The following is a 13,423-nucleotide window of genomic DNA, read 5'->3' as shown; positions in this document are numbered from 1 at the left end:
ACTGGTTTATCTCTTTTGCTTTGTGGGTATTTTTTAAAGTGTTATGAAAAAAAATTCCTATACATCTTGCTGCCTTATCTAGTCATGAGGGCTAGGGGGTGTACTGGGGGTCAGCAGTCTAAAAGAGGAATTGTCTCTCCTCTTGGATGGAGGGCTGCCTGAAGATAAAAGCTATGGGTCTCCTCTTTCTTCTCCCCTCTGTCTCCCAGGATGGGGGTCCTTTCATAGTGGGAGCATCGTCAATGCTTTTGACTGAACGATGGATTCACCTCCGTGAGAACCAAAGTAGTGAGTGGGCTGGAAGAGCTGTTGTGTTTAATCAAAACCAGCTTTGTGTTCACACAGCTGCCCAGGGGATAAAAATAATAGTAGTAAAAAAACCTTTTTTTTTTTCCAAGCAGCTTGTATTTTCTGTCTATTTTAATCATTTTTCTGCTGAAACTGAGCTCCATCTCCCAATCTGTGCCCCAGGGCCCAAGTCCTTTGCTGGCCTGGTCATGCCCCGAAATAAACTTGGGAGAGGAAAATGGAGGTGTGGGGAAGTGGGGGGCTGCTGCTTACAGAGGAAAACTTGGCCTTATATGGCTAATGGCTTACCCCATTCCACTCCTAGGATGGCTCTATAGCCCAGATCCCCAGGGACAGGGATGTGTTTGTTCTGCGCCCACTCCAACCAGCTGATACCACATGGTCAGATCCCAGGAAGGGAAAATGAGGCAGTGAGAGGAGGAAGGGGTCCCTAGGGGTGCCCATGGAGTGGCCAGGCAAAAAGTCCAAGCTATCTATCTGTCTCCCTCTTCCTAACATCTCTTTCCCCCTCAGTCAACCCTCCCTCTCACCCTGGCTGTAGGAGGAAGGACTGAGGGAGAGAATGAGTAAATGTGATTTTTTTTTTATCCTGAAAAGAAAAACCATGAGGGTACAAAGTATATGGAACTTTAAGTAAGTCTTGCAAAGCACTGTTCATATATTATCTCATTTGATCACAGCAACCCTAGGAGATAGGTGCTATGATAATCCTCATTTTACAGATGAGGAAACTGAGGCAGAGACTGTTAAGCGACTTGCTTAGAGTTACAGAACGAGCAAATGACTGAAGTGAGATTAGAACTCACTTCTTCCTGACTCCAACTTCAGCACTGTATCCACTTCACCACCTAGCTGCTTCAAAGGAGCCATAACAGCTCATTTCAGATCTCTGAAGGGCTGTCAGATAAGTGCACTTATTTCGTACTTCTTTAGGCAGGACTACCAAGAAGTTATAGGGGGAGAGAGATTTGGTTTAATAGAAGAAAAAATTTTCTAATCATTACAGATGTGCAGTGATAGACTGGGCTATCTTGCTCCCCATAGTCATCTCATTCACCATCGATAGAAGAACTCTGGCTGAGAGTGAGTGACCACCTGTCATGGACGTTTATAGAGGCAATTCCTGCCTTGGGAGGAAGTTTGAACTAGACATCTGCTGCGATGCCTTCCAGATCTAACGCCTATTCTAAGAAAGGTTTCTATGCTGTTCATCCTTCCTGATGCTGGAACTAGAGAAAATGGATTCATACTGGAGCAGGAAACATTGATGTTAGATATCTGGAAGAACTTCCAGACAACAGATACTCTCACCAAATTAGGTGCTGGAATCTCTTCCAAGAGTATTTCCATAACAAGCCAGATTCTCAACTTCCTTGTCAGACTACGAAAGTTTAAGGATCATTCTTCTTTGGGGGTATGATCCTAGGCCTGTGACTGAAGCTCCAGGAGGGCAGAGACTGTGTCTGCTTCTTCTGTATAGTTAACAGCTCAGTTGGTACACAGTAAACACATTTAATAGATGCCTTGTTGTGCTAATGGAAGAAAAAATGCAATAGTTATTACTATGTGGTTGTGTACTATATTATATGATTATGTAAGCAAACTGAAGACTCGCAATGATGTTCAGCTCAGGCAGATGTGAGTCCACACACTTTGAGCAAACATGAGTCTGCAGGAGAGACCAATCTGAAGCAAAATGCTTGTTGCAGATAATCCAGAAAGTGGTTTTTGGATTGAATGGAAGCAGGTCTGGCCTTCCTGGTCTCAGAAGTGTGATCTGAGGCACCCTCTCCCATTTGCAAAATTGGTTCAAAGATTCATTTCCCACCAGGCCTTAAAAATTTAAATTTTTTTTAAAAAATTTAAAATTTTGTTTAAAATTGTTATCATGAAGGGGTGCTTCTTTGAGGCCTTCTGAGAGGTTTGCACTTTAATTGGGTTAAGGTATTGTGTTAGCTGGAGATGGAGAGCATCCATCTTAGCATGGATACTTTAATCTTATTGGTACTGTTGCTGTTTGGCCTTTGGGATGTGGAACATGACGTTGGGAAGGTGAGGACGTGACCTGCAGTTGACTTTGATTTGAGTGAGGCAGGGCTGTGCAAAGTCACCAGCCTCACTTTCTCCTCCAGAGCCATCTGGGTCCAGTGGCAAGATACAGATCAGGACAACTGGACATGGCCCTGCATACACTGATTTTATTAACTCCATGAGCACAAACTGTCACCAAGCAGAGAACAGAAACTGTCAGGAAATGGGACAGCACAGGTAAATGAGAGAAATTATTTTACTATGATAGTAACAACCAATTATTCATTTAGGACCCAGGCTTTTCTCCTGTCTTTCCTCATTTATGGCCCAGCCACTGTAAAAAGTCAGTCTCTGAAGCACTGGCTGATCGATAAGATTGTCCTACCCCACAAGGATATATACTCTTCAATCTTGGACCAGACCCCACCCAACTAGCAGACCTAACTGCTATTTAGAGAGTAAACAGAATCCAGTCAAGGCTAAAAGAACCCCTGGGAAATGAACCCCTGTTCTTGTACTTCTCCATTAGAGTTTAGGGTGACCCAGCTCATGAAGGAGAAAACCAACTGTAGTGGTCTGGATAGAGATGGATGTCTGTCTAGATTGCTGGAGGCAGCTGAGTCTCATCAAGATCTAGCCACGTTTTCAGCAGGAGGAGCTGAGGACTTCTAGCCCACCTCTTCATTAAATGTCCACCAATCAGGGTTGATTTTCACTTGTCATGGGAATTCCCTTTCAAAAAAAGTATTTAAGGCTTTCAGGTTCTCCTTTGACTTGTCTTTGGTTACCAAGAAAAACCACTGACCATCAATTTATTGTTTGCTGTCTAGCCTAATTAAAAAATTGATTATTAATTGTCCAGAAACCCTATCTCTTGGGTTTTCATCCATCACATAAATTTGGATTTGGAGGAGGATAGAGAGAAAGGATCCACACGGGAAGGGCTGGCAACACTAGGGTGCCCTAACGGGGGAATCCAGAGGGAAGGCACTGAGCACCTGGAGTGCTGAGAAGAGGAAAGAGGGAAAGGGAAGCCAAGAGAAAAACTATTTCTGTTTCACAATTTTGTCTAGGATTGGCTCTAGGTGAAAAAAAAATTAAGCAAGAGAGAAGACTAGGAATCTGAAAAATGACTATGGGAGATGCTGATGTACCTCCAAGAAGAGGGTGAAAAAGAGAAAAGATAACAAGAGCTTGGTGAAATAAGCCTATTGGCGGAGTGTTGGGATGGTGTTCAGTAACAAATTGCCAATGAATTAAGAGCTAATTCATGTTACTCTATGGTCTTCCTCTTAGGACTTCCTTTCTTCTCCCTTCAAAGATCTCACTCCCAAGTCTGCAGGCCAAAACCTCTTTGAAGGACAACATATAAACAAAAAGGGTCAGCAAAATTAGAGGAGAGCAGGGGAACTCATCAAGGAGACCATCTGAGCAAACAAAAACCCACTTTGGATCCAGAATGAATTTTCAATACCTTTTTTGTTTTTTAAAAAAATTCTCAAATACACAAAGACTGGATGGAAAATAAAAATTTATCCCCAAAGTCCTAACATAAACAGTCACAAGCTAGCTGACTTGTCAGGCATACTTTTTAAGGGAATTCCTAGATGGGAGAGGGGATTGGATTTGACATGGAAGGAAAGAAGGAAACAAGCATTTATTACATTCCTACTATGTGCCAGGCACTGCGCTAAGTAAGTGCTTTAACAAATATTATCTCATTAGATCCTCACAAATAGCCAGAGAGGAAGATGCTATTATTATTGTACAATTAAGGAAACTGAGGCAGAGGTTAAGTGACTTGTCCAGGGTCACACAGTGTCAGAGGCTAGATTTGAACTCAGCTATTCCTGACTTCAGGTCCAAGGCTCTATCCACTGTGGCCCCTTGAGTGTAAAGATAGTTTCATTTTTGTCTCTGTATTTCTAGTGCCTGACATAGTTTTTGGCACTTGGTAGGCACTTATTAAAATATATCTTAATGAGCAGATTGAAGGTTTTTGCCTCCTGGGAATCTATGTTTCTTTGACGCTATAATTATTCTATAAGCTTTGCAAAGAAGTCATATACTGTGTTTAACCAAAAAGTGCTAACCCCTTACAAATAAAATTAATTGCCCTCCAGCTTTTAGGGGTGCAACATATGAAGATGTGACACCATCAGCTGTAAAGTTCCCAAAGCAGAGAAGTTGTCACCAGAAACAGGTGATGTTAAGGATGTGGATGCTTCTAGATTGACTTTGGTCAGCTTTGGTCCCTTTCAGTTGCTAGACCAAAGATTAGTACTCAGTTCATAATGGCACAAGCCATAGCTTTTAGTGACCACCTGCAAACAAACACAGACACTGCCTCGGTACTCAGAGCTGGCAGCCCTTGGCCCAGGATGAAAGATCTCTAGCCAAGGAGGGAAAAGAATGTGGTAGAACAATAGACACTAGAACCTTAACTAGCTATTTTGGTCTTGGAGTAATAGCAGTAAATAGTGTGAGGAATAGGGGACAAACACTGTGAAATGCCCCTCAAGTGAGCTTTGACATGATGAGGAAATAATCCAAGAAAGGAGGCTTGGGGAGAGTTATTTACAAGAGTGGGTCATGGTTGATAAAGAAGTACATGTGTTGCTTCCTTTCCTGGGCAGCCGAGTCCTAGTGATGGTTCTGGCAGTGATCTAGCAGTCCTTACCCAAGAGCATTTAGTACGACACCCCCTTCCACTCACGTTCCCCTCTAGATCAGGTAGATTCTTCTCATCATGAGTGATCCCTTGGATTCTGCATCCCCAGGAGCAAATGTACACACAGTGGCCCGTACACACAAGCGTTCTCACATGGAGAAGAGAGACCCAAATATGATTCTGTTTCTCTCCATCTACACTCTGTAGGTCTGGAGGTCAAATACAAACTCTATATTTGGGCCCTCAAGGACCATCAAACATCACTTTAAATCATGTTTCCAATATTGACTATACACTCAAACCTAGGGGAAAAACCAAAAATGAACACGCTTGCTCCCTGCCTCTGACTAGATTGAAAAGATTTAGAAAGAAGATGACATGTTTTCCCCTACCTGCCATGCTGGTCATGACTAAGTCCCAGCTCTGAATTCACCCATGCCAGGGAAACTCACGCCATGACTTCCATTGTTCTCAGGATTAGCTGGATCATTTACTCTTTTCTAAATGCTGCATTGGAAAGACCTTTTAATTCTTTTCCTGTGGGTGTGTCATCTCCCTTGACAACCAGGGGATGACTGTTCCATGTGCTACCCTCAAAAAAAGTTCTACTTAGAGTAGGGATCCCTATGGCCACATGCTAACTGGATTGGGGCTGTGCTCCCACCTGGGAGAAGTCAAGAAGCTAAGGAACTCATCATTTCAGCTGGGTCGCACAGTGGATAGTACCGGGCCTGGAGTCTGGAAGACCTGAGTTCAAAAGCAGCTTCTGAAACTTACTAGCTGTGTGACTCTGGACAAGCCATTTAAAATCTGTTTGCCTCAGTTTCCTCAACTGTAAATTGAGAATAATACCATCACCTATGACCCAGGGCTGTTGTATCGATCACTATTTGTAAAGCTCTTACCACAGTGTCCGGAGTGTTGTTGCTGTTTGATTCTGTCTGATTCTTTGTAACCCTGTGGATCCTAGCATGCCAATGCTGTTCATGGGGTTTTCTCAGCAAAGATACAGAAGTGGTTTGCCATTTGCTTTCCCGGTGGATTATGGCAACCAGAAGTTAAGTGACTTGCCCAGGGTCACACAGCTAGTGTGTCTGAGGCCGGATTTGAACTCAGGTCTTCCTGACTGTAGGCCTGGTTCTCTATCCACTGAGCCACCTAGTTGCCTGGCATTTAGTAGGTGAGATATAAATGCTTATTCCTTTCCTCTTTCCCTCCTTCCCTACCCTCAATTCTGAGATTCTAGTTGGGAGGAGGGAGGAAGATAACTCAAACAGATAAAACGGGGTCCCCCAGCTTTCTTCTTTCCCTAGGTTTGTAGATAATCATTGGAACACAGATCTAGACCTGGAAGGGACTTTGAGGGCATTGATTCTAACCATTTTATTTTACAGATGAGGAAACCGAGTTCTAGAGAAGTAGTCTGCCGATTTTCACAAGGTACATAAGTGCAAAGAATGGATTTATGAATCGAGGAATATCCTTGATCATGGGGAGTCATTCCCTTGCTCAACCAGGCCTCACTGCATCATTGCTCAGCTTCCACCAGGTGCAGGACACCCACAGTCACCCACATGCTGACTCCCACTTCCAGACCTCTGCCAGAGGTATCCCAGAGCCTCCTCACTCCGTTCTAACCCCCAGCCCTACTGCTGTCTTGGAAGGAGACTCTCCATTCCACCATTACTCCCTAAGGTCCTCTGGGCCTTCCCTTCTAGTTTCCCTGATTAAGTACTCTGCCCTTCTTTCTGCCACAGATATGAACACGATCCCTCCTATCTGTGTTGTCTCCTCCATTAGAGCTTCCTGAAAGCAAGAATGGCTCAGCTTTCTGTTTCTATACCTTGTTGTTCTTTTTTTTTTTTGGAGGGGGGAAGGCAGGGCAATTGGGGTTAAGTGACTTGCCCAAGGTCACACAGCTAGTAAATGTGTCAAGTGTCTGAGGCTGGATTTGAACTCAGGTCCTCCTGACTCCAGGGCCAGTGCTCTACTCACTGTGCCACCTAGCTGCCCCTACCTTGTTGTCCTTTAGTCATGTTTGACTCTTGGTGACTCCATTTGGGGTTTACTTGGCAAAGATTCTGGAGTGGTTTGCCATTTCCTTCTCTAGGTCATTTTATAGATGAGGAAACTGAGGCAAACTGGGTTAAGTGACTTGCCCAAGGTCACACAGCCAGTAAGGGTCTGAGGCGAGATTTGAACTCAGGAAGATAAGTCTTCCTGACATCCATTAAGCCACTTAGCTGTCCCTTGTATACCTTAACCTTGAGCACAGTGATTCTCATATAGTAACCCCTTAATAAATGTTTTTTTTTCGGTTCTATTCCCTTTACCTTTCACAGGGACAGAGAGAAGGGACTAAGAAAAGGGGCTGTGAATTGGGGAGCGAAGCAGTTAAGACTCACCATCCACGGTCACCTGGCAAGAGCTCTCGGCTTGGCCCACGGCATTCTTGGCTAGGCACTTGTACACGCCGTTGTCCTCAGGCATTGCTTTCTCAATGGTGATGGAACACAGTGAGCCTGGCAGAGAGAGTGAGAGGAATGGAATCAACCATGGAGGGCAATGATACCCCCGGGAGCAGGTCGGGGAATGGTGCCCCAACAGATGTCCCTGGAATCTCAGGCTGATAACTGAGATTTATTTATCTTCACTGGCAATTACTGGAAATTTCAAAGAACTGCCATATTACTGTTTTATAGTTGTTTCCCTCCATTCTAGATTCTTCTCAACAAGTCCCATCAAATAATACCCTAACTGTGAGGAAAAATTTTCAATTTGCTATTCACACTTAAAACACACTAGCAGAGTCACCTGCTCCCAACCCGCCCCCCCCCACTAGCTCTTATTCATTAGGATCAGAAGGCTTTGAGATAGAAGGGGCCTTAGAAACCATCTATTCCACTCGTCCCCTTTCTAAACAAAGAGAAGATTCAGGCCCAGTGGTATGCAGTAATTTGCCCAAGGTTACAGAAGTAATCTAGCTGGAATTTGAACTCAGGTCTTCAGATTCCATGATCAATGCTCCACCATTACACATAGCACTGGGAAATGGAGCCCTGAGGAAGGAGAAGAAACAATTTCTGCTTTGGGGGAACTTCCATTCTAACAGAGAAAAAATGAGTCCCACCCTGGGGAACACATAATCCAACAGGGAGGAGTTGAGATGTCTGCAGAGAACATAGACATAAGAGATTGATACAGAGAGAAGGGAGGAAAACCCCTAATTGTAGAGATACTGAACAATGGTAACAAATGCTAGCAAGGCAGTGAGGTGGCTCAGTGCACAGGGCTCAGGGCCTGGAGTCAGTAAGACTCATCTTCCTGAATTAAAATCTGTCTTCAGATATGTACTAGCTGTGTGAACCTGGACAAGTCACTTGACCTGATTTGCCTCAGTTTCCTCATCTGTAAAATGAGCTGGAGAAGGAAGTGGCAAACCACTACAGTACATTTGCCAAGAAAACCCCAAATGGGCAGGGTGTCACTGAGAGACATATTTGAATGAAAAATGACTGAACAACCACCTCTCTCAATCTCTCTCTCTCTCTTTTTCTCCCTCCTTCCCTCCCCCAACCCCCCTCTCTTCCCCAATGGGATTAGATAGAAAAAATAAGATGTAGAAGATACAACAGGAAGGCTTTAGGTTAGACATCAGAAGTAGAGAGTGAAGGTTCTGGATGACATACATTAATAGGGGAGTAAGGGAAATTGCGGAAGCCCCTGTGAAATGACTGACTATCATCAAGTTGGGAAGGTTCAGCTGTGATTTGGGAGACAAGGGAATGGATGAAATGAATTCTAGGGCCTAGGAATTTGACACTATTATCCAGTGTAAGAGATGAACAGTATTAGAGGGAGATGTCCCATCATGCTGGGCCTAGGGCTATAGGGTCAGTGATCCAATTCCCACCAAACATCCTGTCCAAAAGAAAAAGATTTCATTTTTTTCCCCTTTCACTTTTAGCCACACAGCTGGCTCTGGCCTTCAACTGAAATGACAAAATAAATATTTATCTGAGTGTTGGCTGCACAGATGGCAGTGAGACTGTCTCTGAGGAAGCTGGACCAGAGTCCTTATCCCAGCTCTACCCAAATTGAGACTATCAGAGCAGCCAACTTTCCCAAGATACCCAGAGTCTGTGATTTGTGAGGTACATTTGTGTGTAGGGGAATCGCGAATCTCTTAGATGGGTATAGAGCCATCATCTTCTATGGATAAAGAGTATGGCATTTCCTGTGGGACAGTCCCTTCCTGATCTCCAGAAGCACATTCTGTTTCCCAGCATTTCTGAAACGCCTCAGGGCTGGGGGTGGGGGTGGGGACATTTATGCTAGGGGTGAGAGGTGAATTGAGGGAACAGGTCAAGTTGACAGAACCAAAAGCTACCCAAAACTCTTATCCAAAGCTCTTCTGGATACCTTGATCCTGAGCTCTCTTGGGGGAGGGGGGTGATATTCCAGAAGAAGCAGGGTGAGGTCCCCCCAGGTTGGGGGAGGATAGGATTATAGGTTTAGTGCTGGAAGGGACCTTAGATGCTCAGAGGTGTTAAGTGATTTGCCCCGGGGTTCTATAACTTGCAAGGGGATTGTGGGGAAAGAGGGTGGCATTTGGGTGGGGAGAGAGTAAGGCAATATTTTAACTCAGTGATTTGTGATTCCAAGTGTGGGGCCTGTCCACTACATCAAGCTGCCTTATCCTAGGAGAGGGGAGGATATGTGAAGAAGAGAACCCTAACAGGGTTGAGCTCCTCGGATACTCCTGCTCACCGGACTGATTTTGTGACAATGCTAGGATGAGATTCCCATCCACAGAGAGGATGCTGAGGGCATGCTGGGAGCTATAGACCTGTGAGGTACACTTTCATGCCAGGTGTTTTAATGGAATCTATAAAAGATAAAATCGTAACAAAATTAGGTAAATATAATTTACTGAGTGAACGGCAGCCATTTTTTTTCTTTTGGTAAAGAGAAATACTCTCCAAGGATAAGTGATCTGTAATTTATTTAGATCCCCAAAAAGCTTTTGGCAAGGTTCCAGACCAAAGGCTATTAAACAACTGGTAAACCAATGGGTTATTATTAGTTGGACTTCATATAGCACCTTTAAAAGGTATTTTACATGCATCATCTCATCTGATTCTCACAACAACCCTGTGAGGGACATGAGGTCCCCATTTTACAAGATGGAGGAATATTTTGCCAGAGTTAGGATCTTACAGTGACCCCCAGATCCATTTCTGAGACAAAGCTTGGAGGTCTCTATCTCTAATTGTTTTCTTAGTATCTTTCCCTATATTTCCCTATCTTTCTCCATTTTATCAATGAGGAAAATGAGGCAAAGAGACTTGCCTGATGTCACACAGGTTGGCAGAGATAGGATACTGAAGCCTGATTCCTTTACTCTGAGCATAGTGGTCTTTCCAATATACCAAACCTAGCTTAGAAATAGAAACAAGGGTAAAGGTTAAAAAGATAATTCTCTGAAAGAGAAGGTTGGGATGTTGGATTTAAAAAGGAACCTTAGAGATCATTTTTGTTGTTCGGTCATGTTCCACTCTTCATGACCCCATTGGGGGTTTTTGCCATTTCCTTCTCCACTTCATTTTATAGAACAGAAAACTGAGGCAAACAAGGATAAGCGACTTGTTAGATAGAGAACTGATGATGGTGAGGTGCAGCAGATCTTACATTTATATACATTATTTGGACAGGACAGAGCCTACCTCCATTTTAGCCAGACTTTCAAACTTCTCCATGAAGCCTTCTCAGACTATTCCAGCCCACACTGATCTCTCCTTTCCCTGAATTCCTATTGCACTGGTAGGCAGGCATTTCCATGGAACATATATTTGTTCTCCTAATTTCAAGGGTGCTACTTTTTGCCTTGGCTCGACTATAGTCTCTTTGAGGCCAGGAACCATTTGTATGCCTTCACATAGTGTCTGTTGAGTGTCTAATATGTGTCTATCACTAAGCTCTTCTAGGGAGCGAGGCAAGATGCCAGGCCAATAGGCATTAACTGCAGGGAGGAACTCAAGAAGCTGTATGAGTGGGCAGAAAAGCAATCTGTGGTCTTTGTCAGAAGGTAATGCATTTGGGAAAGATACTATGAAAATAATTAAAAAGGATGGCCTCCAAGCTTTGTCTCAGGGAATGGGTCTGGGGGTCACCATAGACTCTGACACCAAAGACACCCTCTCTCCCCCAAGTGCTACCACAGCCAAAGAGACCCATAAAAGTTTGGTCATCATCCAGAAGGATGCTAGAAAAAAATTTCCCTCCTTGTACCAAAATATGGAAATCTTTGCCTGGAATACTGAGTGAAGAATTAGCTGGCATAAGAAAAAAGAAGAACCAAGAGAAACATAAGGTATATACCAGAGACTAATTATAAGGGATTCATGAGGACAGACTGTTTACCTTTTATATAATGTAAAATGTATGTCTAAGATTCTTATTAATAACTGGTGAGCTTATAAGAAAGAAACCTGACTATGATATGAATTCAAAAAAGTAAAACCATTTAGGAACAGTAGCTGTTTTTATACCAATGAGGTACAAGAGGAAGATGTGGGGTGGGGGAGGGCTGGTAGTTCTGGTAACCTACCTTCATCGAGAATGGGCTTAAGAGGGAACAATACATATATATTTAGAAGAGTATAAACGTCTTCTAAATTTAGAAGAAATAAAATGGTAGGGGCGTAGAAAGTGGGGAGAGAACAAGGGAGGGATCTTTAAAGGGGAGAATGAGGGAATAGGTAAAAGCGGGGTATAGAAGGGTGTTTAGATTAATGGGAATGGGAGAATAGGGGAGAGATCCTTGGAGGGGGGAAGGCAAGTAATAGGAGGGGAAGGCAGTGGGTAGAAGTAAAATAGAGGAGGCAGGAGAGATAGGAAACAAGAGATATGTACAAACATAAAAACAAAGATTGGGAGTAGAGTATGTTTGGGAAAGTATATGTCTATACATGCATGTATATATGCATAAGTGTATGTATATATCTGTATGTGTATGTATATATTGAGAAACATATCTAAACTGTATTGTAGCCTTCTGGGGGGTGGGGAGAGGGGAAAAAAGAACAAAGTAAAAAGGTGCACAGCAGAGAACAAAAGAAAACACAAGGAAGCAAAGAAAAGATGGACAATTCTCAACACAAGGTGTATTATTTATCATACAGGCTTTCTTGAAATGAAAATCTATTGTTACATATTTTGAATCCTCTCTTAGGTTCTGCTATGCACATGACATGCTTTTTTCCCCTTTCTTATTTTGTATTTAATTTTATGATATGTTTTTTGTTTCTTTTCTCTATTTTATATTTGTGTTCTGGTACAATAAAAAAACAAGAAAGAGTTTGCTTTATTTAATGAAATCACGAGTTCATTTCTTATTCCCATCCATATTACTGGACACGGTGGGTAGCAAACTTAAGGAACTCTTTGCCACCAAGAAATCACTTAGACTGAAAGTATAAATAGGTTTAAGGGTTGTTTAGATACAGTCATGGAATGCAGAGCCATAATAGGTTATTAAGGGGAGCCTGGATGGTTTTGAGGTATGGCCTTGAGAGCATGGAGGACAACCATGCCCTCCCACCCCATACACTGTGGTTTTCTCTCCCAGAGACAGAATTCTGGGCAAGATGGGTCTCAGTTCTGACCCAAAGGAACGACAGATGTGTTCTTACTTGCTGAATACCATATCTAACAACACAAGCACTCAGCTCAGAGGTAGTCTTTTCAAAGGACTCATCTGAGCTGCTCTTCAAGAAGGGAGGTTATGGGGAAGCTAGGTAGTGCTGTGGAGAAGGCAACAGCCCTGGAGTCAGGAGGAACTGAGTCCAAATCTGGCTTCAGGCACTTACTAGTTGTGTGACCCTGGGCAAGTCACTTAACCTTGATTGGAGAAGGAGGAGGGAGGAGGAGGGAAGAAAGAGGAGGGGGAGGAGGAGGAAGAGGAAGAGGAAGAGGAAGAAGAAGAAGGAAGAGGAGGAGGAGGAGGAGGAGAAGAAGAAGAAGAAGAAGAAGAAGAAGGGAGATTATCAGCAACAGACTGGAAGCCTAGTCACCCAGATGCTACTTCCAGTTCTCTCACTGTCTAGCCTGGAGCCCTCATTAAACTGAGGTGTGTCACTTTGTGCACAGAATGGTCAGACCCTTCTTAGTATCACAAAAGCTTTGAGAATTATTCAACCCACAAACATAGCACAAGGAGAATGTGAAGAGCTGGCAGGAAGATAAGGGATTATCTAGTCTAACTTATTTTAATGATAAGGAGACTGATGGAGAATCATAAGCAGTGGGGGCTAGCAAGAATTTGTACTGGAACCAGTCTTATGCCTACCCAAAACCCAATACCAAATCATGCAGTGAACAGAATATTGGGCCTGGAGTCAGGAAGATCTG

General features: G+C 43.4%; 1 protein-coding gene across 2 annotated transcripts in view; it reads right to left on the bottom strand.

Moving 5' to 3' along the window:
* The window catches only part of MYLK (myosin light chain kinase), a 338,535-nt gene that overhangs the window by 104,134 nt on the left and 220,978 nt on the right, over nucleotides 1-13,423 (bottom strand). For both annotated transcript variants that reach the window (XM_036746782.1, XM_036746783.1), the window contains exon 17: nucleotides 7,417-7,533. In XM_036746782.1, the coding sequence (XP_036602677.1) occupies nucleotides 7,417-7,533 (117 nt within the window). The remainder of the gene's footprint in view (nucleotides 1-7,416; nucleotides 7,534-13,423) is intronic.

The sequence above is a fragment of the Trichosurus vulpecula genome, chromosome 2 (assembly GCF_011100635.1).
Source record: "Trichosurus vulpecula isolate mTriVul1 chromosome 2, mTriVul1.pri, whole genome shotgun sequence".
NCBI classification, from domain to species: domain Eukaryota; kingdom Metazoa; phylum Chordata; class Mammalia; order Diprotodontia; family Phalangeridae; genus Trichosurus; species Trichosurus vulpecula.
Note: the sequence above shows the minus strand (reverse complement) of the source record. Positions and strands in the feature narration are given on the sequence as shown.